This window comes from Lissotriton helveticus, chromosome 3_2 (genome assembly GCF_964261635.1).
Source record: "Lissotriton helveticus chromosome 3_2, aLisHel1.1, whole genome shotgun sequence".
Lineage (NCBI taxonomy): Eukaryota > Metazoa > Chordata > Amphibia > Caudata > Salamandridae > Lissotriton > Lissotriton helveticus.
In genome coordinates this window covers 234,260,212-234,286,365 of record NC_136062.1, presented here as the reverse complement: position 1 = coordinate 234,286,365, position 26,154 = coordinate 234,260,212, and the positions used below count along the sequence as shown (strand labels likewise).

Here is a 26,154-nt window from a genome sequence, read left to right as displayed (position 1 = left end):
TGATTTTGTGCTATTTCCAGTAGCACAGTTTAGAAACACATAATAAGATATATCTATTGCCATAGTTGAACATGTAAGGCACAATAGTGCTATGTGAAGGGATCGAAAGTATAAACAATACACACTCTTACGACTAAGTGGGAGCTGGTATGTGGGCCCATGGCTCTCACTAGGTAAATATTACGACTTTTTAACAAAGGACTAGGTGCTATATGATAGCCACATGTCCGTTGTTAATTAATACCAGTACTGAAATAAGCCGTGATTTGGGGGTGTTTCTCTCCAAATAAATCACTCTTTATTGTTTTCTGTGTGTTTGTCAGTCACTCTTGATTTATTGCTAGATGTCCAGGGAGGTGATTGCTGACCTCGGTTGCCTTGACGAATTTGCCGCTAATATATAGCAGGCAATGAAACATATTGGCCATCCTTGAAGTGGTTTACAACATGCCGTGTTTTTAATACTGGGCAGACTCACGTTTTGGATTAAAAGTTTTATTACGGGGACTCTATTGTATGTTTTTTCTCAACACCTTTCTTTCACTGGACCCAATCTTCTTTTTTGCTTGAGGAAATTAACGATGATAAAAACGTGGGCAAGCTGGTGAGAACCTACCAGTAGCTCCTCTGGTGGTGCACACGTGAGATACTTTCTCATTTCTCTACACATTTTTCTTTGTAGCATACATACCACTTAATTAGAGTGGGTATGCTGTATGTTGAGTGACTTGACTGACCACTTTTCTTCTCATATCTGTTTTAAAATATTAATCAAGTGGGCACAGAGGATTAGGTCAGACTGTGTAAACGAACAGCTGGTTTTGGGTAAAGATAAGAATATCCCCCCCATATCAATCCTTTATACACAAAAATTTGAGAAGGTGCCCATCAGTGCCAGATCTTTGATGTTTGAATATAGTATATACAGAGCCAGCTTCATACAGAGAGACGACAGAAGAGATAAGCAGAGATGTAGAGGGTCGAGGGGGCACTGTCAACTCAGCTCTCCAAGGAGCAGGGGCTTCAGGTACAGGGGTGCCTTTAGAAGATGGGAGTATTCTTACTGGAGCCAGAATAAAAAAAAGAATACACTGCATATGGATTACATCTGTGTCCGCCTTGTTAGATAAGGCCACTGCGCTGCAGCTATGGTAAGGGGCACCGGACTTAGTACATGTGGACACGTGTGTGCACATGTGCAAGTGCTGTGCGGGGGAGATTCCTCTCCTGCGCAGCCCAGTAGCTGGTACAGATAGAATGGTGTGGAAAGGATTATGTAGAGCTGTGTGGTGACATGGAATAGGCTTTACATGTGGGAAACACATGTAAGGCATAGTCAGTGTGCTTTACTGTTTCACTGTAGGAACAAACCATCTTCCTCATACGGAAACAGAGACCACATAGGGTAGTTTCAGTTCCCTAGGGCCTACAAACTCCAGAAACGTACCAAAGTACACTGTAAGTTGTGTATGTAGAATTATTGTGCTGAGTCCAAAGCCATGCCTGTACTGCTTATGGGTCTTCCAGAAATGCCATATTCCTATGGCTCAGCTAAGAACCAGAAGCCGGCTGGGTGTGACCCTGCCAGGATGGATTAATTACCTTCCTCCCCAAGCGGTAGCATCAGAGGCATAGCCCTTCACAGCAAGCATTCCCAAGGGCGAAGGTCTCCAGGAGGGAAAGATGGGGTGAAGCTACAGAGTATCAATCAGCAGGTATCACCCGGTGCCAGAAACCAGTCCTGCTCAGGCCCTGGTCATGAGGTCAGCAAGGGGGGGAAGGTGGCGTTTCAGAGACCATGTGGCATGAGACCCCTGGACGACGCCATCTTGAAGTATCCCAGAGGCCTGTGCAAGAAGAAGGGATCAGAGGCAGAGAGGTTATGTGTCACTGCAGGATAGGGTAGTAGTGCCTTCCTGACAGTCCCCTCCAATTTCTCTTTCAAACCCTTGCACAGGAAGAGGAGCACTCTCTGGGGAGTGGTCTTGCTGAATTATACTGGTATTTGAGACTGGCACCATGGGCAGTTGGAAGAAAGAACCCAGACTGCCCCAGGACTCTGGACTGCGCCTTTTAGGGAGTCCAGGGCCAGTAAGAGGCAGCCTGGGCCTCTGCGCAAGGAGAAGAGAGGCTCAGAAGGAGAGCCAGGTAAACGGCTGGCGCAAGGAGCCAGTGAAGAAAGCTCCTTGCTCAGTTCACCCTCTTGGAGGCCAGGAAAGCAGCAAAAAGTGCTCCAGGTGGCTAGGGCTGGCCACCAGGAGCAAGAAGGATTAGTTACTTACCTGTAATCCTAGTTCTCTTCCAGGGGTATACTCATCAAAGTCATAAGCGCTGAATAGTCCCGCCCACGTGCGGGACCCCGGAGCAATAGCCAATAATATGCATATATCTACATATATATATAAATACATATAAATACGCATAAAATAACCATATATATATAGATAATATGCATATACATATACAGCCCAATATACACCATACTAGGCTCAAAAACCGCCATTATTGCCTGTAAAATCTTTACATTTGCTAAATAAAGACATATAAATTACATTATATGACAATGCAAGGAAGAAAACACTGCCCTGGTTTTCTTTGAAACACACAACCTTTATTTTCAAAGGTAAAACAGGCAGGATCATAGAGGCAGCTTTAGCCTAGATAGGCTGCATAGTAACAGAAAAATCTGGCGCCGTGCCTTTAAGACCTCTGTGAGAGTCCAGGCTCCCATCATGCACCACAGGTGACAGTTAGGTCAGTTCTTTTTTCCGGCTCCTTCTGTGAGAATCCTGGAGCATTGAGCTCGCCAGTTGGTGATATTTTTTCACTTTCTTCTGGTATTTCTCAATTTTTTTCGTCTTTACTCGACATCTTTAGTCATTATCTGACTAATCCAACAATTTTTTGCTGTTTTTTGGCTATTTTTCCAGTCATAATGCCGGCCTTATTTGTGTCCGGCCTGTGGTAAAAAAATGGCCAAGACAGACCACATTCGGTCTGTGTAGCTTGCTACCATCTTCTCACAAGCCAGAACTCTGCTACCACTGCAGTAAGTTGTCAAATAGAACTTTGAGAGAGAGAGAGAAGAGCAGGCTTCAGTCCTTGCATGACAGAGGAGAAACTGAGTGGAAGAGAAGAATTTCATTCCAGGAAGCCTTCTTCTCAGCACAAAGAGCGCAAGGACGGAAGGGAGAAGAGAAAACATCTGTCTCCTTCAACTTCGAGGGACAGATCTTCTTCTAAGGTACCTGTGTGCTCAAAATCTGCATCGAAATCACCGTTGCGGTGTCTGTCGCCGTCGAAACATCCCTCGCCGTCGAAGAAGAATTCGCCGTCGAAGCAAGGCGAGAAGCGACATGAGCGTAGGCGGTCCAGGTCTGGCTCCCCTACGACTGTGAGAGGGCGGGACTCGACGTCTCATCGACGGTCGCCGCCGAGAGGGTCGAAACATCATCAAGGTCGCCGTCGAAAGGTGCCATGACGTCGACCCGGGCAGTAGAGGTCGGCTGTGTTTCAAAGAAAACCAGGGCAGTGTTTTCTTCTTTGCATTGTCATATAATGTAATTTATATGTCTTTATTTAGCAAATGTAAAGATTTTACAGGCAATAATGGCAGTTTTTGAGCCTAGTATGGTGTATATTGGGCTGCATATGTACATGTATATGATCTATATATACATGGTTATTTTATGCGTATTTATATATACGTATGTAGATATATGCATATTATTGGCTATTGCTCCGGGGTCCCGCACGTGGGCGGGACTATTCAGTGCTTATGACTTTGATGAGTATCCCCTGGAAGGGAAGAGGCCAAGATTGTTAAAATCTGCCAGAAGGAGACGGAGATATCCCCACCAGAAGGTAGACAACCTTTTCTGTGACAGACGACGAAGTACGTGGGAATCCTCCGCCGGTCTTTAATGTGCCCCTGGAGGCTGCCCGCAGAAGGTGGTGATGCAGGGGAGTGCCGCCGTGCCCCCGCAAAGGTACCTAAGGGCCCAGGCTCTCAATCCTGGGCTCATGCGAAATAAATTTGGGGCACGCCGTCTCGTTCCTGGTGAAATGGCCCCAAGGGGCCTACCCTGAGCCCCGATGAAAAATTAAGACAGGGAGCGCTGTTGCACCCTTGTGAAGCGGTTCCAAGTGCCCGGGACCCCATCTCTGGGCCCTGCCGGAGAGGAAGTAGGGGAGCACCGGTCGTACCCGCGTAAAGAGATTGGGGCCGGGGACCCCATCTTCGGGCTCCGCAGAAGAAAAAGCCAGGGAGCGCCATCACACTCCCCATGAAGGTGGGTATGGCCCAGGACCCTTTCCTGGGCCCCGGAGAAAGGAGTGCGGTCGCTCTCCCCGCGGCAGGAGGTAGATGGGGGGGGGGGGGGGGGGGTGCCATCACACTCCCCAGAGACCCTTGCACGGCTGGCTGCAGAGTCCGGGTCTGCCCGCAGTGGCGGGCAAACCGGAATGAAAGGCCGGCTCCGCAGCAGGGGTGGGCTCCCCGGGCTCCTGTCCAACTCACCTGCATGCGGGGTGCCCGGGTGGGAAAGTGGCGAGAGGCCACCTACGAAGGCAGCATTATCAGATATGATAAGTACCTATCATTCTAAGTGATGGCTAGACATGTATTCTTGCTACTGCGTTAGTTGAACAACCAGCCACTGTGATTTAATTGTGTATACTGTATGGGCAGTATGAGATGCTCAGTCAGGATTAAGTGTCACTATGGTAGGTGTACCCAATGAAGTGGTCCACCAGTGGGAAGGGACCTCGCTCCAGATTATGGTCAACCCACTATATTTGGGGGCAAGATGATGTTATACATGTGAGTGGTGGTACGAGACCCCCTTCCCAAAACACCCCCTCATCCCCCCACGGGAGGGGTGGGAATGTTTACGCAATGTCAAAAAGTATTTCCAACAGCAAGTGTATATTTGTAGTATTGAGTAGTGTGTGTGTAATAAATAAACTCTTCTTTTTTTCATACAGAAAGTACAGACTGGACAATCAATTATTGAATGTTATTTCTGCATACCTCTAAATGGCGAATACTAGCCCACACAACCTCTTCAGACTGCTCTACACTGCTACCCTCCGAGAGTCAAGTACTACAACAGGGTATTTGGTTCCGAGGGAAGAACAAATGTAGACCCATTATTTGTTCAGACCTCACAACTAATGCCTCGTTTTCCAACAGTTAGAGCTTGAGTACTATAGCTCAAGAGAAGCTATAGTGTGTAGTGGGAACAGATTTTTAGTTAAGTAACTGCCACAGTTTCAAAAAACCCTGACGCGATCACAACGCCGGACACCCATATGCCAACTGTACCAGCCCAGGAACACAGAGGACTACCAGTGCAATACGCTCCACTTCCAGAGCGGCGCCAACACTGATCAGCCTGAATGGTTTCAGTCAAACAAGTCCACCCAAGAGGCACACAGAAGATAGTCTGAAGAACAAGAACTCACCCCACCCCTTCCCCCGCAAATGAAGGCTTTCGCCACTAGCAGAGTGTGACCTAATCTACCAAATAGATGCACTCGGCAGCTTCCTTACCTCCTGGAACCAACTAAGAGGATCTCCAGCAGAAGATCGTATTTGCAGCTCCACTACATACCCATGTTTGCCAACCAAGTACTTTATTCTTCCAATGTCCTGAGGAGGCCCACAGCAACAAGGGCCGAAACGAGTCAATACTTTCTTATGGAGGAGTCATCCATTCTTAAAACACAATAAAGAATGCTTTGGACACACATTTAAAAACAAGAGGACAGGATGATCTTCCATGTGCAACCATCCAAAGGACTACCTCCCATATGGACTGTGCAATAAGAAGTACAGCTATATTGCTCAAACCAACTGGAAGAGTGAAGTAAGATTGTATTTGCCATGTGAAATCTGTCTTATTTTTGTTGTATGCACAAGTTAGGCGATTGTTTTCCCTCTTTTGTTATGTAAGTTTATTTTAATGTTTAATGCTAATATTAATGCACAATCTAGGTACCAGTAGAAAAGTGAAGATTACCACGCAACCCAATGAGCAAACAAAATCATGTTTTTTAAATTGTATGAAGAGACCAGTGATTAAGTATTCACTGTAGCAATAACGTATGCAAAATCGGTTCCCACAGCACACCATAGCTTATGTTGAACCTGTTTTCATGCCCAGGTATTGTGAGGTCATTAGGGTAAACCCTAGATGTTGACACACACACTATAGCTGTGTTTTCAGTGGCCATTAACTTGGATCACAGCAGAACTTCACAAGTTAAGGAAGAATTGTGTTGTTGGAAATCTCACTAGACTGACCCATAACCAATCCTCCTATGGATCCCACAAGACCATCCCCCTACCCTGAAATAAACCACAGCATATGGTGGAATACTGCTCCCTATTTAGACTTCAAACAGAGTAGTGCTTTTCTGAGATGGCTACATTTGTTTTGTATGAAAATGAACATAACACATGAAGACACTAGAAAATCTGCATCTAATATAAACTGCAACTTCATAAACCGCAAACACCAAAAGTCTTTAGGCACACAGAAGCTACTATAACTGCAGCAGTAATTTAACATTAAAGGTATTTTTACCCTGCTCATTAGGTTAACAATGGAGTAGTGCATATGATTTATGGCATCATATTCATAATCAATACTACAATGAACTTGGTGAACTTGTCTTCTTGGAAGACCATTTTACATTGAGTTGTGTTAGTGCCTACTGACAAAACTGATTTGATTTGTAAATAGGTGCTTTGCCTATTTACCTGCCAATTACAGTAAAAATTAAATTCTTGTATAAGCCCATAACACATGTATGCAAAATGTTACAAGCATTACCTGAAACACACAAAAAAAACCTCAGCTGGGGCTACTATCACCCCATTAAAAAAAAGAAATAAAGGATAGAAATCCTACCTTTGCAATCTTTGAAGCATGAACAAAGGTTAGTGTTACAACAGCATATGTGCAATTTAAAGGTTACAGGTTAAAAGAACAGCATGCTAACTTAGCCATACATCCTTATGAAGCAGAAAGCTCCACATACAATTAGTTATGCCTCCGTACAACAGCAAACCACTCTGGTACATGAAAAGATGTATACCAATGCAAAAAATCTCAGTCTGCGATTTTAGAACACTGACTTCCAGTTCGTTAACTTAAACTATGTGTCCTAGGGAAGTTACTTAACATGCAAGTGTTATAAAAGATGTTTAGGTTGGAAAGCAGAGATGCGCTAGGGAGACTGCCAAGCCAGCTATATACTTGTGATTTTGTGACTGTACACGCCATTATGGCAGCAACTTAACCAACCTAATCTACTGCATGTTTGGTTAAATGTTCGACTCCCTCAACAAGTTAAGTTTAAAAAATACTGAACATGCATAAAGAACAAGATACTTACCTTTGGCAAGGCTCTTTCTAGTGTATACTCCATCCAACCACAGATTCCTCATCTTTAGAATATCCCCAGGCGCCAGACTACATCTGGAAGATATTAATGGCATTACTACCACTTAGTTCGGCTTCAGCATTAAAGAAGGAGCCACTTATAAGCGCCACCCCTGTACGTTGATGTCAATTCCTTGACTGATTTAGGCTCAGGCCAAAGAACCTTCATAAAAGGCAAAATGCCTTTACCATTTGACGTGGCTGCAAAGCACTATTGCTTTAGGAACATGTGCAATGATACCTACGTCACAGCATGACAGATGGCAAGGAAAGCACTCTGCGTGTCACCTTGTCACAATGCAGAGGGCTATCCACCTTGATAGAGCCCTTTTCTGCACTATACTGCCTTTCTTTGCCCCAGAGAATCCAACAAAGAGCTGATGGTCCACTTCATGGTCATTGATGTGACCTATGTAAAAACTTAAAAGCATTTGGGATCCAGGTGATGGAGTCTTTCCTCCTTATTCGAATGCTAAGTGTATGAAAGTGCCCTCTTTTTGCATGGCTGCACCCACTTTTTGCTGAACTGCTGATGTACTCAGAGTGTGCCATGGGCTCCTCCCAAACAGGTACCCAGGGCCTATGTTCTTTTCCTAAAACTGCATTGAAAACAAAAACCAATTGGCACACTCTGGCCACAGGTCAGCCCCTGGTAAATGGTACCACAGGTACCCAGGGCAGTGTGACCAGAGAAGGCCTCTAAGGGCTGCTGCACTTATGTGCCACGCTTAAAGGCCCCCACTGGTTCTGATCCCCGTCTTTGGGCAGGAGAACCATGGGGAAAAGCAAGTGAGGAAGGGAGGTGTGCCCACCTTTGCCAACCCCACCCCTCAGTTGGGGGAGTCGAGGAGAAGCTCAACTCTCAATCCCCACCATCTTGCAGATGGGGGACCCAGCCAACCTGAGTGAGGTGTATGCCCCCCTCTCCACAACTTTTGTGAACATCCGAGGGATACTAGAGAGACCGAAGGAGAAGACCGCAAAATTAAAATGCCAGGACCACAAGTAGCACCTGCTGAACTGCAGGACAAGTACATGAAAGTATTTACAAAGCCACAATCTAGTCTGCTGGAGGGAGCCAGGGCAGACCGAACGTGGGCCAGCATGAGCCCTTTGCAAATGGTCCATCAGCAAGAAGGTGTTCAATAGGACAGAACTAAAATGGTATGAAGGCCTCTATCTTCCTTCAGCAAGAGTAATTGCCATCCATAAGTGTAAGGCCAGAACCCTCTCTATGGGTCATTTGCCCAGAAGAGCCTGCATTTCTTGGAGCAAAATGATGAGGTACGCCACAGAATTTGAATGGGTCTAAAAAGAATAGCAGGACAGTCTTGTTGAACGATCTGAAACACCCACCTGTCAGATGGTATCTTTTGCCTCTCTTGGAGGAAATGTCTAATCTTGCCTCCCACAGGGTTGCCATGTGCCACTAAGGGCAAACCAAAGCAGGTTGGAGGCTGATACAGCAGGGGCGAAGGACTAATAACTGCCCTGCTCTTTATAGCTGGGGCGTTCCCCCAAAATGACTGGGAGGCTTGCTGCAGGAGCAGGGGGCCTGGGTGTTGTCAGTACACTAATCCTCCAGAGTAGCTTTGAAAGATGAGAAACTGTAGAGGGTACTGCCTCACAGGGGAGGAAAGGCCCAAGAAACACACAGTAGCCAGGTTTCCTTAAAAGCCTGCCAACACTCGATCAGTTTTCTCGCCAAACCAGCCAGATCTATCAAACAGCTAGTCCATTAAAGAGACTTATAAGTTACCTGAGAAGCCTGTGGATCTCATCTAAGTGGGATGTCAAAGCACCACGCTAGTGTTAGCTGCTCTACCCAAACAGTTGTAAGTGTTCTGCTCAGAATTACTCATAATGACTACCATCCAGGATGGCTTGAGCTAGGTTGGGCCGAAATTGTTCAAGGAATGCTAGCAAGATCTCGCCAACCACATTTCATGAAGCATGGTAAAACCTCCCCCGCAAACAGCTGGCATTGACTGATCTGATTGCTCAGCTGGATGAGGAAAAAAATTGCTTCCAAAAGTACCTTGGTTTGTTTTCACTGTCTGTGGGAGTCATTTGAGTTGTTTTGACGGTCTGTCAGCTGCCCCCACAATTGTGAAAGAAGCAGACTCCTCTGCCTCAGTGCAGTCTCTAAGAAACTTGAAGTGCTGTCAGTGCTTCGCAATTGCCTGAATAAACTCCTTTGGAGTAAAGGAGCTACTGCCCTGCAGCCATAGGCACCAAAGACGCAAGGTGCGGTACACAGAGTTGCTGCTTCCCGGCCAGCCCGACGCAGCAGCTCTCCAGGAAGAGGACACCATGCTGCTGAAGGTCAGATCTTTCTCCCCACTACGTGGAAGTACACCAGGACCAACTGGAGTCGCACAGGACCAATACCTGGGTACCAGACCCCTTGCAGCAGCCAAGGCTTGTTGTGCCCAGTCCGGACACCAATGGTGAGGAAGACCGACCTGCACTTCGAAGGGTTTCAAGGACAGTTAGACCCACTTCATGAGTGGCTCCCTGTCATGTTCGTCCCTCTTCTGCAACGCAAAGACCAAGACGTGAGTCTGTGACTGCTGCCACCCAACGCCTCAAAGCACTTATGCACCCACGTTCCAGAGCCACATTCCAAGAGTTCAAGGGAGGCGACAGTGCCAACAAGGTCTCCAGATCCACAAGAGCTAGGCCCACTCTAGGGTTTGCCTATACTTGACTTCCAGTCACCGCATGCATCTTTCTGCAGGCACCCTCCAACAGCGATAAGACACCTGCACTGGAATCCGAACCTAAGACACCGCAGCAACGAGCCCCCCTCAGTCGGAGGAGAAGTGGAGCAGGGGTGTCCCTTTGTGCCCCAGGATCTCAAGGGTCGAGCCCCCCTTGTGGATCACCCAAAACTGGACCCCCAGTCCCAGCTTGTAGCTTCTATGTAACTGGATCTCCCATTGAAGTGAGTGGGACACCGGACGCCATGCCACACTTCTGCAACCGGACACCCAATAGCTTCCAGAGGTAACCGTTTTGTGTGCCTTAATCATTGGACCATACTCACCTCAAGTCCAGAAGAAGAGTACCGTAAGTCACTGGCAAGTGCCCGAATGCAATGCATGTTTTCCTACATAGGATAACAATGCCGGTTCAGAAAATGCACTGTGTCCCTTTCTGAAAACTGCAAAAATTCATAACTCAAAAAGTACTTACCCGATTCCAATGCTCTTGGTATCTAAATTTAAATAAAGCAGGAGTCCATTTCTAAAAACTGCAAAAATTCATAACTCGAAAAATACTTTCCCGATTCCAATGCTCTTGGTATCTAAATTTACATAAAGCACATGTTATTTTTATAAATTGGTGTTGGATTTATAGTTTATGTGAGTATCATTTATTGCTCTTGTGCGTGTAATAAATGCTTACCACAACCCTCTGATATGCCTAATTGTTCTCTCAAACTACCACAAAAGAGAGCATTTGGGGTGTAATTTGTGCATCTGCAATTTCTTTGGGCATTTGCCTGTACCTCATTTTGGCACACTATACAGAGAGCGAGCTTCCTTCAATACAGAGCCACATTGGGGAGGTGCTGTCCGTGAACACCTGCACTACCTTTCCTTGATGGAGGTTAGAAAGGCTTTCAATGCCAGTTCAGAAAAGCTCTGATGAAAGGGAGAGCCTAAGAGGGAGTCCGGTTTGGCGTTGAGATGCTAATAGTGAACCCTAGCGAAAGTAGGAGGTCCGCTGAAGTCTGGAGGTGAAAAATGAGTCTGGGGGGAGCCCACCTTCATCAGCCAGTCATCGAGATAGGGAGAAGGCTGAAACTCCTGAACTGTGAAGATGAGCTGCAACCACCGCTATCACTTTGGTGAACACCCAAGGGGCGCTGGTAAGGACAAAATGGGGCACGGTAAACTGAAAACGCCCACGGCCTACCATAAACTGCAGTTAACGCTGACAGGTATGTGAAAATAGGCGTCATACAAGTCCAAAGCTACCATCCAGCCTCCAGGGTTCAGGCTAGACGTGACCTGAGCCAATGTGAACCTCTTAAATTTCTCCCTTTTAAAGTAGCAGTTGAGGGCTCGGTAGCATGGCCTGGCAGTCGTAGAACGACTTGGAGCTGTGGTCGTGCTCAAAACACCACCAGCACACGGGGTGCGGGTCCGTCACCTACACTGTGACAGGGGCCACAGAGTTTAAAACCCGTATTTCTCGAGGATATCCACGACACGCCAGAAGGTGTTAGCACAAAAGGCGAGCTTCAAAGGCGAAGTCGCCTTTGAAAGGCAAATGGGTAACACTTGGAAGAGGGGCTGCTCTTTTTTTATTTATTTTTTTAAGTAGAAAGGTTGGCACTAGAGACAGATAAGGAGAAGCCAGCTGTAAATAGGCTTTCCAGGGGCATGTAGCCCCCTTGGTAACTACACCTGTGGGTAGGCCTAACATGAGAGAGGGGTTCTGCAATCTGGGGTGTGGGCAGAATGGTACATCCTGGGATAGCCTAGTCCCACATTTCCCAGGAAGTGGTCATGAGGAGGGAGGGAACTTTGTAGCTTTTTGGATGCCAACAGCATCCCAACCGGAGGACATTTTCTGTACATAAATAGGGCACCCCTGGCACGCAGAACTCCGATCTCGACTGGATGGAAGAATGACTGAGGAAGAACTATCATGCTGCACCAGCCCTCGATTTGAAACAGTCCTTTCAGGGCTTAAACCCTGTGGCCTTTGGAGGGGACAGGCTTGCCATACACAGGGAACATTTATTTTTGAGTAAAAAATATATCAACTGATGAGGAAAAAGTTGAAAGCGAGCTCCAGATCCATGTACGCAGATAGAGAAAGAAAGGAACAGATATAACCATGCAGAAGTGGTGCTTATCTGTGGCTCCATCATCACTTCAAGTCGGGAACTAAGTCAGCAAAGAGCCACATGGCACCAATTACTAGACCATAGCAGAAATGCTGTTAAAATCCTACAGATAAAGTCTGGTGCCGGTGGATATTCTAAAGGTGAGGAATCTGCAGTGGCTATTAACTTCTGAAGAAGACTGTATGTAGGCCTGGATGGCTTGTCACAGAAAACCTGATATTTGCAGTGCATTATCCAGCAAAAGTTCAGTTCAGAGCAGCAGAACCTTAGTGGAGATTGGCAAGACCCTGCCCCCCTCTGCCCTGCAGACCCCAAATACAATCGGCAAGATAATCTCCTAACACTGCCTTCAATAGTCCTTGGATGTTGGGCCTCCCCTCTACAAACCCAGCAACCGCTGAAAGCACAGCAACGAGTAAGGTAATCAGAGGGATGGTCATTATATCAATACGCATAACATAACCCAGCCCTAAAATACCTTAAGCTAAAACAGGCAGCATGCTTCAGCACAGACTGGGTTAGGAACTAGTTATGTGCATAATGCATAACCTGACCAAACTGCAGCATCTTTGTCAAACTTAACCTCAGTAAACCAAGGGCACCCCAATAAGACTGTGTAAATAAACATACTGCAAGCAGAATACTGAACAACAATGTGTCATAGCACAATTTCCAGAACCATGAAGTGACCAGTACTACCATGATGCTACATGACGGATCTTAATATATTGTGGCCACTGGGAAGGCCTCTCTTTAAGGATGTCACGCCAACATGTAGCAGATTGAGTTGGGACACTGATCTATCAGTTCCTTTCATTAGTATTCTCAATAAAAATTCTTTCTTGCAACAAGTTATACAACAACATTGCAAACCACGTCTTAAATCTCAGGGGAGTTGCAACCAGACAAATTTCTGACCTTCCCATCTCCACCCCATCAAAGCGCCATGGGATTAGCATTTAGGAGAAAAGAATGAAAATGGGTGAGGGCTCCAAAGGTTGCAGCCCCTTGACTGAATTTTACTGCGGACACTTGCAGTGTTGGGGTACTAGAAATAAACAAATAAGAATGAGGCTGTCACTCACTAGGTTCCTTGAGTCTTAATTGAATGGCTGGGGTCTCGCTCTTGTCCCTCTTGATGCCAAGCACATCTCGCTCCCATTCGCGCTCGCGATTTTCTTCTTCAATTTGTCTCTCTGCTTGGTTATAAATGCGCAACAGCCGTGAGCACAAGATCTGGTGCAGCCGGAGGAAGATGTACCAGTTGCTGTTCACGTAAAAAAGGTTGTACACCTCATCCAAGCCTCGCAGTTTCTGTGCAGCAGTATTGCTGAAGAGCAGTTTGGCTTTGGGAGGGCTGCCCCCCACTCCATTGTGCTTTTTCACAGCCCCCGTGGTTTCATCCACATCCATCTCTTCCTCTTCTTCCTCCTCCTCTTCCACATCTGAGAGTTCGCCTCGCTGTGCAAATAGCAGATCAGGGATGAAATGGTACATGATCTGTTTGATTTTGTACTTGTCCTCCTTCTGAATACCAGTCTGCCGTTTGACATGGTGGATGATGAGTGATGCTGCATCTTCCAAGATGTGCTTATCCTCGTATACCAATGAAAGTTGTGGGCCGACGGGTGCCCCAGAGTTGTCCTCCGATGCCTGTTCTTGCCTCTGAAATAGGAAAAGAGAAAGTTAGTTCTTTCATGCTTCCAGCAGCAATCAGTTCAGTGATCATCTCTTGACCTTTCAGCTCATGGCTCAGCAGGTGGCACAGACCTTTCTTTCCAAAATTCACAAGCAAGGCAAAAATGGCTGAACAGGAAAAAAATAAGAATTATCTTTATCATGCTGGTCTCTGAGGTGGCACAGATGTCTTTTATAATACATATCAATTGGCACCCTAATATGGCTGTGATGAAGATTAAATCTACATAATTTGCAAGTCTATCAGTGAACTATTTTTTTAAGCATCCTCAAATTCAAATTGTGTGATGTATAAGGTTTCTTTAACAAAAGTTATGAGTGGATACTTTTTGAAGAAAATGCAAGGCAGAAAATGTGAAACTGGCAATGCTCGCCAGTCTGGTTTCAAATCTGTTCCTCACAAAGGTTTACCGCAAAACGTAAGAGGAACTTTCCAGTGTTCAATCTACGTTTGTCAATGAGGCTGTGAACACCAGCACTTGAGAAACTGGAACGAGACTATAATACATGAAATAGTAATATGAGCTGGCTGCATACTGGGAAAATACAGGACACCTTGAAAAATCTTTGTAGAACAGAGTTAAAAGTACAAAAACAATCAGACATATGGTAGAGTACTGTAGAATGCACTCACTATCGATGTTGGAATATGCCGTTTTTTCTGCAGGCGCACTCACCTCGTCGTAGATGCTTTCAATCTCATTGAGTAAGCTCTTGGAACGCAATGTCTTGGTGTCGTTTTGCTTGTAGTTGATACCCTGGTGATCTAGAGATTTTAAGTAGTATTTCTCATTTTGTTCACGCCAAATTTTATTGAAACCCCTTTGGGCTTCCCGCCACTCCTCCTCTTTCATTTTTAACCTGCAGCACAAATAAGAAAATCTTAACACAGATAAAGACCCTGTAATTGTACACGGGGCTGTCAGCAAAAGTGACAAAGTAAGCAAAACAAGAAAATTTAAAAATACAAGAAAACTTAACATCCCCTGTGCCTCACGAAAGTAGACTGCTTTAGGGAATGAATACAAACCAACTGCTGAAATACTTAAGAAAACAACATTAAACAAAGTAGAAACAAAACACCAAAACGCAGCAAGCTGCCAGCAAATGTCCGTTTTGTGGTAGTTTCTTATATGCTGTTAATACAGTCTTTTACAGCTGTTGACTGTCTCCGTTTTTATCACAATGGTTTGTCCAGAGCTTTATATTGAAGAAATAAAAACTTGGGACCAAGATTTTTTCCGAAGTGCTAATTTCCACAATCTGCCAGCACCAGACGCTGCAATTATTTTAAGTAAAGTCAGTGTATTTCGAGATTGGTATAAACAAAGTTGTTTGCAAGATATTTTGAAATTAATTATCTAAAAATATTACAATTAGTTCAAGTACTCAATGAATCCAATCTACTCAAAGCATGTCTGGGTCAAATCTCCACACTGCCATTCAACTTACACCATGTTTTGTCTGATAAGATGTTACATTAATACACCTTCCCAATCATGGCATACCTACCGAAAACTCTACTTGCACTTACAACAATCATTCTGCGTTATCTGTTTCAGTTTCACTGCATATTATCTTCCATTAAACCCTCCCAGACTCAGAATCTCAAAGTGCATTAATGCTGACTAGAAGCTCAATCAGCATAAAACCTCAATACTATCCTGTACAATAAATCAAATTGAAGTAAAAACAACTTAACTCATGGTAACTCAATTGTTGTGTCCACATCTGTTTCAATACTGCGGTCATTACCTACCTATCTCTGCTGTTTGAAAACTAGAACGCCAATACACCTCAAATCCTGACTTGAGGAACACGCACTTTTAGGTTTAGAGGAATATTCTCTGGAATGGTCAGCCATGCTGTGTCAGTCCTGAACATTTATACTAGCCTATTCTTTGATTTATCTCAAGTGAATTTAATTATTTGGAGGAGCTCCATGTTTTACTGTACTGTTCATCAACCGATCTTAGCTCTCTTAGAAGATGGCCAACTAAACAAACCATCAACAGATGGGTACTTGTCGTAATCCTAGGCTATTAGTTAACTGCTGGCTGCCAGTTACCCACTAGAGTCATTTATCATTCCAATAGGGACATGCGGAGTCCACCTGAAGTACAAATAAAAGTCTTCTTGTGACGGTGTTGGGAGGTGTGGGGTTTAGAGAGGTGGCTTTTTAGCAAGGATACCTCTTTGTGGAAAACACATAAAAAGCCAGTCAACCAAACTGTAAGGTTGCTTTGCAATTCAAAATCAGCTGGTAACTGCATCCTAATCTAGACACCCTGTTAAACCTCCGTAAAAAGAAATTGTTGTCCAGAGATTTACATTTTTGATTTGTGCTATTGGATCACTAGAGAAATAATTTCGCTTGGTAGAACATTGCTGATCCAGGCCAAGTTTTTCTGGACGACATTTTTAACAAGCATTTACAATGCAACGGTTTCGCCTTTGACAAAGTTAGAGCTATTGGCATTGTAATTGACAAATTGTTTATTTATGTGTTGGTTTTGAAAACAGATAAATAAATGGCATTGTCATTTACAATGTCAATAGCTGTCCTCGTGCAGCCTATTCCATATTCATACGGGAGGGGCTACCACTGCACGCGCAGGGCTCAGCGAGGCTGACGAGGAGATACCAACCCACCCACGGGGAAGGTGGGGCTTGGGGAGAGAGGGGAGGGCGCAGGAGGGGAGGGTGGAGGAGCAGTCAGTAAGCTGGCAAGGTGTGTGTCTGCACCGCTAGAGGCTAACAGCTGTGTAGGAGGTGGCTGGAGGGCACGTAGAAGTCACGGCAGACCATTTCAGTACGATTTTTAAAAGTACCGCGACCCCATAAAAAGTAATACCTAGTTCCTCCTCTGCTTTTCCCACTTACCGATATTTTGCAATGTTGGGCTGATTGCTTTTTATCCATTCCCTCCCATTTAGTAGCTGCTAAAATGCGGGTCACTTAGAAATACATTGAGAATAACCAGTTAATGCGTTACAAGCACAGGGCGAGAGAGAGAGAAGGGCGAGGAGAGGGGAAAGAGAGGGACAAGCAAGCGTGCCATGATGTATGACCTCTTCTGTCAGCCTTGGCTTTGGGCGCTTATCCATAATAACGTCCGGATTAAAAACTTCACAAGAAGAGTGCCACTTCACCCGTACAGATTTAAAACTTGATGAAACCACAGACTGGGAGACGTTGGTCTTTTCTAAAAGACTTGGTGAACGGTTAAAGAAATAAACACGCAACTACGCCCCATGTTTCTCCTATTAACATATATTTCTAAGAGATCTTTCAGCTGATTCGCGTGCTCCGAGGCGCGTGGGAGGTTTCCAGGTACACAAAATTGTTTAGGAAGTTTGTCCACTCAGTCTCACTTTACATTACAAGAACTTAGCGCACAAACACATTATGGCCACCTCAAAGAATGCATTTGGGACAACTTTTGGAATTTGCTGCTGATTTGGAACGAGAACCTGCAAAGCAGCATTCCTTCTAGGCAGGTGGCAGATATGCAAAAAACTTCCTTGTCATGTGTAGCCCATATACCCCTTCTACCTATTCAGCAAGCAACACTTTGCATTCTGGGACTTGCAGTTTTGCAGTTCTCCTTCTAAATAGGGACATCCAAGCCCCAACATGCAAAACTGTATTCGCGGTCGCGGAGTAAAAAAATAAAATAAACCACAAGTCTCGGCATGGCTCGCACAGGAGATCAGTTTTGTGCAAAATTGGTATCAGGGGGAACAATACCTATTATAGTGTTTAAAAGATAAAATGAAGAAAGATGCTGAATGAGCACCTCACCCTCTCATGGGCCAACCTTCCGGACATTTGCCCGTTTTTATGCAGTAATTCTAGTTTCGTTGATTTAAATTAATGTCCCGAATGACGTGAAAGCCCAAAGGGTCATACTTTTAAACACACACCCAGCAGATGCTCTGTTCTTGTCACATTTGAGCCCCGGAATGTCAACAGGTTGAAGTTGAATAACAAAGTATGTTCTAATTGCGAGGGCGCAACGTATGACACCAGAGAGGCGACAAAGTACAGCGTCAGACTCAGAAGCGAACAACATCCAACATGTTGGTCTTGCAGAATACATAAAGAAAAGATTGGCTGCTCGGTCCCCTGCATTGTTGACGGCCAGTCCTCATTGTCGCTTCCAGTTAGACGTCGGTCACCTCGTGTCGTGACTTCACTCCTAGGCTCTCCGTGTTTTCTTGTGGTAGAAGTAACAAGAAGCCCTTTCTTTTTCGGTGAAGCGCAGTGCCGCCTTTCTTTTAGCGCCCCACAAATAAAAGCATTTGCCCCCCGCCCCCGGTCAGCTCCTGGGTAAACACCTTGGAGTTGCTCCCCTCCTCGCGGATTGTCTTTCTTAGCGCACGGGGCAGGGGGGCAGGGGGGAGGCTCACCGATACCGCTGCAATTCCCCTGCCAAATCCCAGCAAAACTCGCAAGGAAGGCGCACTCATGTCTGCTCAGCTCTCCCCAAGCAGCAGCTCATACCCATCCGATGCTTGTGTGGAGGCTGCGGCGGGCGCTGCTATAGGTGGAGACTCGAGACAATAACAGCAGTGTTCCCGATGAGGTAAACGAGGCGGCCCTTCTTGTACAGGTTTACTTTCTATTCCATTCGAACAGAGGTTGCGAGACGCCATACCCGTGCCTGCAAAACCAAAGCACTGTATTATCTAGAACTATAAAACAGAACATTGCTATATGTCACTTGCGAAATCTATGAGTTTTCCAAATGTTTGAAGCATGTGTACCTTGTGCGTGCATTTGTGGGGAATTACGTGGAACCAGATGCCCGCGGGGGAGGAAGTGAGCGCAAAGCAAACTCACCATGGCAGCCCTCAGCTTGCTTTCACGCGCTTGATGAAGCATGGCTGATGATTGAAAAACAGCGGGAGGGGGGGCGGGCAGGCACACGGACTGCGGGAGGGGGGCGGGAACGGGGACAAGAACAGGGGGAGGGGGGAGCAGGAAAGGACAGCGGGAACACACGGAGCACTCAACACATTTATAAACAAAATGCTCCTTACCTGATTGCCTCGTGGGAACTCGAATCTTGCAGCCAACTCCAACAACAAACACTTGTAAAAAGACGAAAACAGGCCGACTCAAAAAAAAAAAATAACACACCCACCGCCGCGATGACGATCCGAAGAGGGTGGAGAGCGAAAAAATCGCGGGAACGCCCCCGAATCTGGTCCGGCCTTGACGGACAGATTCGGCTCCCAATGGCTAGCCTCCATTTATGGAGCTAGCCAATGGGAGCCGGGGGACATTCCTGAAGCACATATGGTAAACAATAGATTTCGCCTGCGCATTAAAGCTGCGCAGAGCGCAGCCTTCGGCAGGCGAAACCTAAAAATGGCAGATGTGTTGTAGTGATGCTTTTAATATTTCAGGAACCATGAGACCTATATACTTCATTTAGGTGTCAAAACAGGTTTTGGAGGTCAAGTCGTTTTTATAGAGACAGAAAATAACTCCCCATAGCAACCCTTCAGCATTTTCCAAAATGGCGTCTATAATAAAGGAATTAGACACATATCTAGTAATGAAACAAGTAATAATGGTTTTTATCCTTTAACGTACACACCAGTGTCATCAACCGTAAGAAAATGTGCCTTTAAAAGAACACTTGGCATCTCTGGGTCACGTTTTTAGTATAGAATATGAGGCAGGATTAAGTGTCTTTTCTTGCCTGTTCCAGAACGTATCCATAACTTTGACAATCCTTGACTTGCGAACAATGCAACAAATCTAAGTAGCACAATATTAAAACCTGTGTCATTTGACAGTACAATGACTCAATTGGAACCATTTCGATCAGCCTACTCAGCATGTGGCACAACACAAAGGTCAGCTTCCTCCAATTTACTGTTAAGTTCCTGAACAATATGGCCTGAACCTTTTGAATACATCGCTGCAGGCACCAACTCCTCATTGACAAGTGCAATAACTGGAAATTCAGTGTTCACTGAAGGATTAGCAATGCTTTGGCGAGTTAACATCTCCAAGTTCATCTTGTTCGGTGGTGTTGACCAGAATATATTAAGTTGAACTGGTACAGGTGTAGAATATACGATACATGCAAGGTCAATTGTTCCACTTGTAGACATTTGTCTGATTCTCTAACATTCTTTGACAGATGGTTCAAGATAACTGTCACAGACAATATGCAGTTTATGCAAGGTGCTCGCTAACTTTGATATCTGTGTGCACAATGCACATCCTAAGCAGAGGTGTCACACCTCCTTCCGAGGATGGGCCAGTGCTCGAATGGGAAGCTTTAAAGGCCTGCCGCCTTTGTAATGTGACGCCCAGCCGCTGCTGCTATCAGCCCCCGGTTTACACCCCCACTTTGGGAAGGAAAACCTAGAAAGAATAGTGCCCACCTCCGTCACCTCCACACATAAGGTGGGGGAGGCGAGGTAAAGCACATCTTTAAGTCCCTGCCAGCTTGAAGATGGGGAGATGCCTCCAATCAGGGGTAGGTTGAAGCTCCCTCCCATAGGAGAGTGTCATAATTGTGGGTGTAGTCACCCAAGGCAAGCTGCCTAATGTCCCTACCTGCGGCTCCCCTAAACGCCCCCTAAATTTAGTATGTAGGAGGCTCCCCCAGACCTGAAGCACAAGTTACTACTTGTGTAACGATATATCTGTAAGAAACATTAGTTAGTGATAGACTGGATCCTGAAAGTTTTTTGCTAGCAGTACCCCTGCGCGTCAGTAGGTGGCATCGCGCGGCTCCTCGTCCGTCGCCGAAATGACTTCACGTAGACTACTTAGGCGCCACCCATGCGCGCTGACGTCAGTTCTGTGCATGACTTTCCACGCCAGGAACGCAGAGCCATGCAAGAAACAGACTACGGGTGCCATGAAACTAGGGCCCTGAAAGGGATGTCCTCACCCTAGTAATCAGAACGCAGTACGGGGAGGATGGGTGGGGCGGTAAGGAATCTATCGCTAACTAATGTCTCTTACAGGTATATCGTTACATAAGTAGTAACTTGTGCATCTGAAAGAGACACGTTCGTGATAGATTCCTTATCTTAGAATAGATACCCCAGCAACACCAACCCTGATGGAAGGTCTGCGAATTAGATTACACCAGAAAGTCAAGGAGAACAGAACGGCCAAAGAAGCCGTCTCTCCGGACTTCACTGTCAAGGCAGTAATGCTTGGTAAACGTGTGCAACGAGGCCCACGTAGCTGCCTGACAAATGTCCTGCAAGGAAACGCCACGTCCCAAGGCAGTAGTGTTTGCCGTTGCCCTGGTGGAATTGGCCAAAGAGTAACAGGCTGTGATGCAGAGAACGACCCACCGAGAGATGGTCCGTTTGTGCACGGCCCAACCTTTTTTGGCACCCACATAGCCAACAAAGAGCTGGTCATCCACCTGGAACTGTAGTGTGCGTGTCAGATAGAACGAGAGCGCATGTTTCGGGTACAGACGGTGGAGCTTCTCTTCCTCTTTCGAAGGATGCGGAGGCAGAAAGAAGGTGGGCAAAGTGATGGTCTGCCCGATGTGGAAGGGTGTGACAACCTTTGGCAAGAAAGAAGGACGAGTCCTTAAAACCGCCTTGTCCGGATGAACAGAAAGGAAAGGAGGTTTAGAAGAAAGAGCCTGGAGCTCACTCACTCTTCTGGCAGAGGTGATAGGCCATCTTTAGAGTGAGAAGACGTAAAAGACGGTTAATGAAGGGGCTCGAAGGGTGCGCACATCAGATATGTCAGGACAAGGTTTAAGTCCCACTGAGGCATAACGAACGGCACGGGAGGAAACGAGTGCGCAATGCCTTTTTAGGAAACGGTTAACAACCGGGGACTTAAAAAGAGAAGGCTGATCTGGAAGCCGCAGAAAGGCAGAGATGGCCGAAAGATAACCTTTGAGAGAGCCCAGAGTAGAGCCCTGCTGGGCCAAGGATAGTAGGAACAGAAGGACCTCAGAAAGAGGGGCAGAAAGGGGTTCCACAGCCTTTGCTGTGCACCACGCCACAAACTTGTTACACCTGCAAGCGTATACCGTCTTAGTAGAAGTGGAGTAGTGTGGCTCACTGGTTAGAGGCGGCAGGCCTGAGAGCAGAAGTCGGCCCGGGACCAGGGTTCAATTCCCGACGCGGCAGGGTCGTGGACCTTGGTCAGCGGACTTGATAATTCTCGCTTCGGTGCTTACTCTAATCAGGGGTTCCACTCGGCAACTCTGGGCATTAGCTTGCCTAATCTCCACAACGGCCCCACCAATTCCGGGGATGCCTGGCTCCACCTTGGGGACTCCCATGAAGGGACCATCCCACAGGGAAAGCCAGGACGGGTTCCCCAGAGTTATACAGCGCCAGGAGACCTATGGACGGGTAGCAGTGCGCTTTACAAGCTCAAAAACATTTACAATTTACATTTACGCCTGGCTGCCAGAATGACATCACAGACTTCGGGAGGAAGATCGAAAGCTGTCAACTGTCGCCGCTCAATCTCCACGCATGGACGTGGAGGCTGGACAGGTTCGGGTGGAGGCCCGTCCCCTGCTACTGCGACAGAAGATCCTCCCGAAGAGGCAGTCGGATCGGGGGAACGATCGCCATGTTGAGTAGCTTGGGATACCAGTACCTTCATGCCCAATCCGGAGCCACAAGAATGACTGGGGCCTGGTCACGCCGAATCTTCTCCAGCACTCTAGGCAGAAGAGGTATAGGCGGAAAGATATACAACAGACAGCAACTCCACTCGCGACGAAAAGCGTTGCAGAGTGAGCGCCGACTTGGAAATTCCAACGTGCAGAACTGATGACATTGCGCGTTCTCTTCGGTGGTGAATAGATCTTACCAAGGCTCTTCCCACTGCAGAAAGAGACCTTGCACCACGTCCAAGTTCAGACGCCATTCGTGATCCATCATGCACCGGCGGCTGAGTTTGTCCGCCCTGGCATTCAGAGAACCTGCCAGGTGTTGAACCACCAAGGTAATGCCTTGATGTTCCAGCCATGTCCATAGGCACAGAGCCTCCTGACATAGCGACCAGGACCCCACCACGCCCGGTTTGTTGCAATACCACATGGCGGTGGTGTTGTCCGTGATAACCTCCACCACACTTCCCCGGACAGAGGGAAGGACTGCTTTCAGTGCAAGTCGGATCGCCCGAAGCTCCAAAAGGTGGATATGGAGCCGGGACTCCGCCGGAGACCAGAGGCCTCTGATCTCCACCTCTCCCAAGTGGCCTCCCCATCCCAGGAGGGACTCATCCATCACCACTGTGTGCTCCGCTTGGGGAAGGGGGAGGGATCTGCCACTGACCCAATCGCGATTGGTGAGCCACCACTGCAAGTGTCGTGCAGTGCCCTCCGAGATCCGGACATGATCGGACAGGTTGCCCTGATGCTGTGCCCCACTGGAACTGCAGATCCCACTGCAGAGCCCGCATATGTCATCTGGCATGTTGCACTAGCAGGATGAAGGAGGCCGTCAGGCCCAGGAGCCGGAGGGTCATCCTGACCGAAACCCAGGATAGAGGCCGAAAGATCGGAATCATAGCCTGAATATCACAGACTCGCTGCTCGGGAGGATAAACCCGAATCCAGAACCGCTCCGATGAAGGGGAGCTTCTGAGAGGGACTCAGGTGCGACTTAAGCATGTTGATGGAGAACCCAGCAAGTGCAGGAGGTTGGCCGTAGTCTGAAGGTGGGAGACGACTGCCTGGAGCGAGCCCTCCTTCAACAACCAGTCGTCAAGGCAGGAGAAGACTGACACCCCTGACCGGCGCAGATAAGCTGCGACCACCACCATCACTTTCATGAACACCCGAGGGGCACTGGTGATGCCGAAGGGGAGCAGGGCAAACTGAAAATGCTCCTGGCCTAATGTGAACCGCAGGTAACGCCGGCAGGACGGGGATGTGAAAATATGCGTCCTGCAAGTCCAACACTACCATCCAGTCTCCAGGATCAAGGGCAGCCAAGACCTGAGCCAACATCTTTAACTTCTCCTTCTGGAGGAAGCGATTGACGTCCCTGATGTCCAAGATGGGATGCAAGCCCCATTTGTCCTTCTTGGAAACCAGAAAGTAATGCAAATAACAACCACATCATACTTCCGGCCCAGGAACACGCTCGATGGCCCCCTTGGCCAAGAGGGCCGTAATTTCCTGCCGGAGAAGCGCAATGTGATCCCCCGACATGCAGTGGAATCGAGGTGGAATGGCCGGGGGGCTGGAGGCGGTAGACTCGAAGGGGAGGGAGTAACCCTCCTGACGAGTTGCAGCACCCACTTGTAGGAAGTGACAGAACGCCAATGGAGAAGGTATTGAGGAATCCTGCCACCTACTTGTGTGGGGTGCGACCCGGCGCTCAGACTAGGAATGTATCGAGGTTACATTGTGGGGGCAGAGGTGGACTGACCCTCACACCGACCCCCCCCCCGGCAGTTTCCACGGCCACGGGAATGCAGCTTTTGGTTCTGCGCAGGCTTTTGGCCAAACAAACGGGAAGAAAACAAGTTACTTACCTGTAACTTTGGTTCCCCAGTTTTGGTAACTTTCATAGATTCCCATGCTTTGTATCATTCTCCCGTCGTCGGAATGGGAGCCTCGGTAAATAAAAAATACCATGGCAGTAAGTACAAAAGAGAAAACTAGGCTTAGGCCTCATCTCATTTTGTAGCTTATCCACCTCTTTTTGTAAGAGAGACCAACATTCTGCAACAAGCAATCAGAACAGCCTTACCCCATAGAACCCTCCTGAGAGAGCCTCAGAGCCTCATATTTTCGTAGCTGTTGTGTAACAGCAACTATCTCAGTAAAGAAAAAGGCCGAGCTTTCCCAGGGGAGGAGGGTGGGCGCATGGGAATCTATGAAAGTTACCAATACTGGGGAACCAAAGTTGCAGGTAAGTAACTTGTTTTCTTGCCCCAGTATTGGAATCTTCATAGATTCCCATGCTTTGTATCAGAGTAGCTAGCAGTAAAACATAAAAGCACATTTTGTTACATGAATATCCTTACATGTCAACATAGTTATCCTCATAGGAAACAAATCATAACATTTTTTACCACAGAAGAATACAATAATCAATACAAAATGTGCAATACAGGAAGGAGGGATTGTAGGGAAAGCTCACCTCTCATTGAAAAAGATTTCTCAGGACTGCTTGACCCACCGCTGCATCATCCTTCATGGAAGAGTCCAAGCAGTAGTGCTTCGTGAAGGTGTGGGTACAGCTCCACGTAGCTGCTCTACAGATGTCCTTGATAGGGACTCCTGAGAATAGAGTCACTGATGAAGCAACAGATCTCGTTGAATGAGCACAAACTCGTCTTTCAAGCGGTTTGCCCGCTTCTTGATGACAAAATTAAATTGTATTAGAGATCCAACGTGAAATACTGTGCTTCGAAAGCGGAAATCCCTTCCACGGAGCACTATAAGAGACCAAAAGTTGAGAAGACTTCCTGAATGGTTTTGTTCGTCCGAGATAAAATTTCAGACACCTCTGAACATCCAAAGAATGCAAAGACCTCTCCGCTGGTGTAGTAGGTCATGGGAAAAAAGATTTCAAAATCACCGGCTCATTCAGATGGAATTCGGATGGGACCGTTGCGATACATTTTGGATTTGTCCTCAGAATCAGAACATCCTTTTTAAACTGAAGAAAGGGTTCCTCAATCGTGAGCGCTTGGAGCTCACTAATCCTCCTGGCTGATGTTAAGGCTAATAGAAGAGCCAGTTTCCACGATACAAATTTTAGATCTGCTCTGTGAATGGGCTCAAACGGAGCTCTCATCAGATGAGCCAAAACTAAATCAAGCTGCCAGACAGGTGGTGAAGGCCGGACTGGAGGGAAAGCTCTGAACAGGCCCTTCGGGAATTGTTTAATAATCCTTGCGGACCAAAGTGAATGACCTGAAGAAGTCTCCCTGAATCTAGAAATGGTTGCTAGATGTACCTTGACAGAAGAATGAGCCAAACCTGACTTAGCCAGAGAAAGAATATATGGCAAAAGCGGATGCAGAGCTTAAGTGTATGGATGAATATCCTGCCTCTGACACCAGAGACAGAACCTCTTCCATTTCGCCCAATAAGTCTTGTTTGTACTCGGAGCCCGGGCCTGCGACAGTATAACCTTACACTCTTCTGTGAGGTTC

General features: G+C 46.8%; 1 protein-coding gene across 5 annotated transcripts in view; it reads right to left on the bottom strand.

Moving 5' to 3' along the window:
* Positions 1-26,154, bottom strand: part of SIN3A (SIN3 transcription regulator family member A) — an 865,613-nt gene that overhangs the window by 206,298 nt on the left and 633,161 nt on the right. For all 5 annotated transcript variants that reach the window (XM_078685093.1, XM_078685092.1, XM_078685095.1 and 2 more), the window contains 2 exons: positions 14,691-14,874; positions 13,401-13,980 (listed from right to left, as the gene is read on the bottom strand). In XM_078685093.1, coding sequence (XP_078541219.1) covers positions 13,401-13,980; positions 14,691-14,874 — 764 coding nt within the window. The remainder of the gene's footprint in view (positions 1-13,400; positions 13,981-14,690; positions 14,875-26,154) is intronic.